Genomic DNA, 3,180 nt, shown 5'->3' with positions numbered 1-3,180 from the left:
CCGCTTCACCTGATCTATGCGGTTGGCCTGTATGCATTATACAAACGTTTCTTCACATGTTTTATGTATCGGGCTTCTGTACTCATAAACCAGAGAACAACAAAATGTTTTGCCACTACAGTTCAAGAGGGTTCAAAAGATTCAGTAAGTTGATATAGAGAGCTAAAAATAGTGCCTGTGACTCGCCACGCTTCCGTAAAGTTCGCGCTTATGTCTATGGATTCCCATTTAACGTCTTTTCACACTGGAGGCAAATTTTTGTACGTTTTTGTCCGCACGCCCATAATAATTTTCGAACCAATATTCTGTCAATGAGCCCTTACACACGAACGACACGATATCGCTAAGCGAAAGTGCCACTTACAGTTTTTCACCTCTGTATGTGGACTGAGTCGTCGACCTTTATTTTGAAAATCTGCGCCGGACGTCCTCTGTTGTTGTAGCAGGAGTTAACTTCCCAGTCTGATGTAGATGCAGCTGTTTGCTACTAAGGTCAGACTCAGCAAAAATGAGTTTTCTAATGAGGTTTTGTACTTGTGTTGTAAATGTGTTATGCTTGCCGCTTCACCTGATCTATGCGGTTGGCCTGTATGCATTATACAAACGTTTCTTTCCATGTTGGATGTATCGGATTGCTAAAAACATGAACCAGAGAATATACAGCAAGAAGAAGGAGCTGTTTCTCAACCTCCCCGAGTTCAAAAATCCTGACGGACAGTTAACAATTTTGGAGATTGGCTGCGGCACCGGCGCAAATTTTGAGTTTTATCCGCCCGGTTCTAAGGTGATCTGCACTGACCCGAATCCTCATTTTGAGAAATATCTGGAGAAAAACATGGGAGAGAACGACCACCTCAAATATGACAGATTTATCGTGACATGTGGGGAAGACATGGGGTCAGTTGAGGACGAATCGGTAGACGCTGTTGTCATCACCCACGTGCTGTGCTCTGTCAGGAACATCAAGCAAACTCTGCGAGAGGTACACCGCATTTTGCGTCCAGTAAGTCGTCTTGTACCTGAAATAATAATAATAATAATAATGATATTTAGTTCAGATTAAAACTAGTCTCAGTGAAATGCTGATTTGCAGCCAGAAGGAAAGAAAGAAATTATTGTGGTCAATGTTCTGATAATGTTCTCGGTTAGTCCTTGAACACTGGAAATTGTTAACTAGTCCAGCTCGTTCACAAACAACAACAGTATGGTCCTGTTTGGTTTTCCCAAAATATTAGTGGTGTTAATGTAAAAAATCTAGCAGCTGATATATTAGGCTAATACCAAATTGATTAAAATCTTGAATGTCAGTGTTGACAAAAGCAACTGAGAAAAACTGTAATAACACACATTACCTGAAATAAGAGATGGTGCCATCAACAGACTAAATATACCAAAAAATATATATTTATTATAAAACATGGAAAATATGGAAATCAGTTCCTGCCAGGAAGAAAACTGATCACTACGTGTCAGGTGCAATGGAAGCTTTTGTGAGATGCATTAACAAACCGTTTGCTCTGCAGGGTGGAGCCTACTTTTTCTTAGAGCACGTTGTTGCTGATGCCTCAACTTGGACGTACTTCTTCCAGCATGTACTCCTGCCTGCATGGTGCTACCTTAGTCACGGATGTGAAGTCACCCGGGAGACATGGAAATATCTGGAAGCGGCTCCATTCTCTGAACTCAAACTAAGACACATTGAAGCACCGATGATGTTTCTAGTCAAACCACACATCATCGGCTATGCTGTGAAATAGACTGAGCTTCGTAGTAAGCCTCCGTCGCAACCAGTGGATGAATAAGCCGAGCCCCAAAGGCCTCCCCTCTCCTTTGTGATATGACAGACCACCAGTGATAGAGATAACACCAGTCACTTTGATGCTGTTTCTGTATTTGTACATGAAAAAACTTTGTTTTGTAAAGACCCATTATTTTAACACCTTGAAGAAACACCCTACGTAGACAGCACACTGGTAATTTTATATGCAATTTATGTGAAAAGTCTATCGTTTATCTTCTGTCCACCAGTCCTCATCTACTGTAAGTGGCATTTTGATAAATTATTGTGAGACTGCCACAAGGAGATGCTGTCTTTTAGTGTTTGTCTATATTTGTACCTTTTATGATGAGACATTTGTGTTATTAAAATACATATTTTGTTCTGATTGCAGTGATAAAGATGGGTCAGACTAATACTGATTAAAGACTTTAATCTTGTTGCATGATGTTTTTTTAACCTATTAAATGAGCACTATGGATGAAGTACTCATATTTTTTAGTTTAGTAAAAGTAGTAATACTACAATGTAGAAGTACTCTAGTAAAAGTTGTAATGGAAATTTGAGTTTTGCTCATATATGCCTTAAACTGTGGTGAACTCTGTCCACACAGAATATCTGAACTGTCTGCTCATTAAAAGACAGCACAAACTGTCCTTTAAAATGTATGCACTCCCTGATTCTGAGTACCATCTTGTACCATCTCAAGACAAAGACTTCTTTCAATGTGGGTGTATGTGTATGTGTGTAATCGGAACAGGTGCCTTTTATCTAATCCTCCCTGAAACTTGTATGTGAGACCCGTGTGTGTGTGTGCGTACATACAGTGCCTTGCGAAAGTATTCGGCCCCCTTGAACTTTGCGACCTTTTGCCACATTTCAGGCTTCAAACATAAAGATATAAAACTGTAATTTTTTTGTGAAGAATCAACAACAAGTGGGACACAATCATGAAGTGGAACGAAATTTATTGGATATGTCAAACTTATTCATCCCCTTTACTTTCAGTGCAGCAAACTCTCTCCAGAAGTTCAGTGAGGATCTCTGAATGATCCAATGTTGACCTAAATGACTAATGATGATAAATAGAATCCACCTGTGTGTAATCAAGTCTCCGTATAAATGCACCTGCACTGTGATAGTCTCAGAGGTCCGTTTAAAGCGCAAAGAGCATCATGAAGAACAAGGAACACACCAGGAACACACCAGGCAGGTCCGAGATACTGTTGTGGAGAAGTTTAACGCCGGATTTGGATACAAAAAGATTTCCCAAGCTTTAAACACCCCAAGGAGCACTGTGCAAGCGATAATATTGAAATGGAAGGAGTATCAGACCACTGCAAATCCACCAAGACCTGGCCGTCCCTCTAAACTTTCAGCTCACACAAGGAGAAGACTGATCA

At 40.3% G+C, this 3,180-nt stretch overlaps 1 protein-coding gene across 1 annotated transcript; it reads left to right on the top strand.

Moving 5' to 3' along the window:
• The first annotated feature begins 284 nt into the window (after positions 1-284).
• Positions 285-2,217, top strand: LOC109956217 (methyltransferase-like protein 7A). Its single transcript, XM_020593172.1, has 2 exons — positions 285-1,003; positions 1,524-2,217. The coding sequence occupies exons 1-2, from the start codon at positions 509-511 to the stop codon at positions 1,755-1,757; spliced, it is 729 nt and encodes a 242-aa protein (XP_020448828.1). The 5' UTR covers positions 285-508; the 3' UTR covers positions 1,758-2,217.
• The last annotated feature ends 963 nt before the right edge of the window (positions 2,218-3,180 follow it).

Source organism: Monopterus albus, unplaced genomic scaffold (assembly GCF_001952655.1).
Source record: "Monopterus albus unplaced genomic scaffold, M_albus_1.0 scaffold18.1, whole genome shotgun sequence".
Lineage (NCBI taxonomy): Eukaryota > Metazoa > Chordata > Actinopteri > Synbranchiformes > Synbranchidae > Monopterus > Monopterus albus.
This window is presented reverse-complemented; position numbering and strand designations above follow the sequence as displayed.

Bases quoted from the DNA above. Each gene is read 5' to 3' on its own strand.
- LOC109956217 (XM_020593172.1), top strand. From the start codon at position 509: ATGAGTTTTCTAATGAGGTTTTGTACTTGTGTTGTAAATGTGTTATGC. The intron at 1,004-1,523 runs GTAAGTCGTCTT...TTTGCTCTGCAG, and splicing joins TACACCGCATTTTGCGTCCA to GGTGGAGCCTACTTTTTCTT.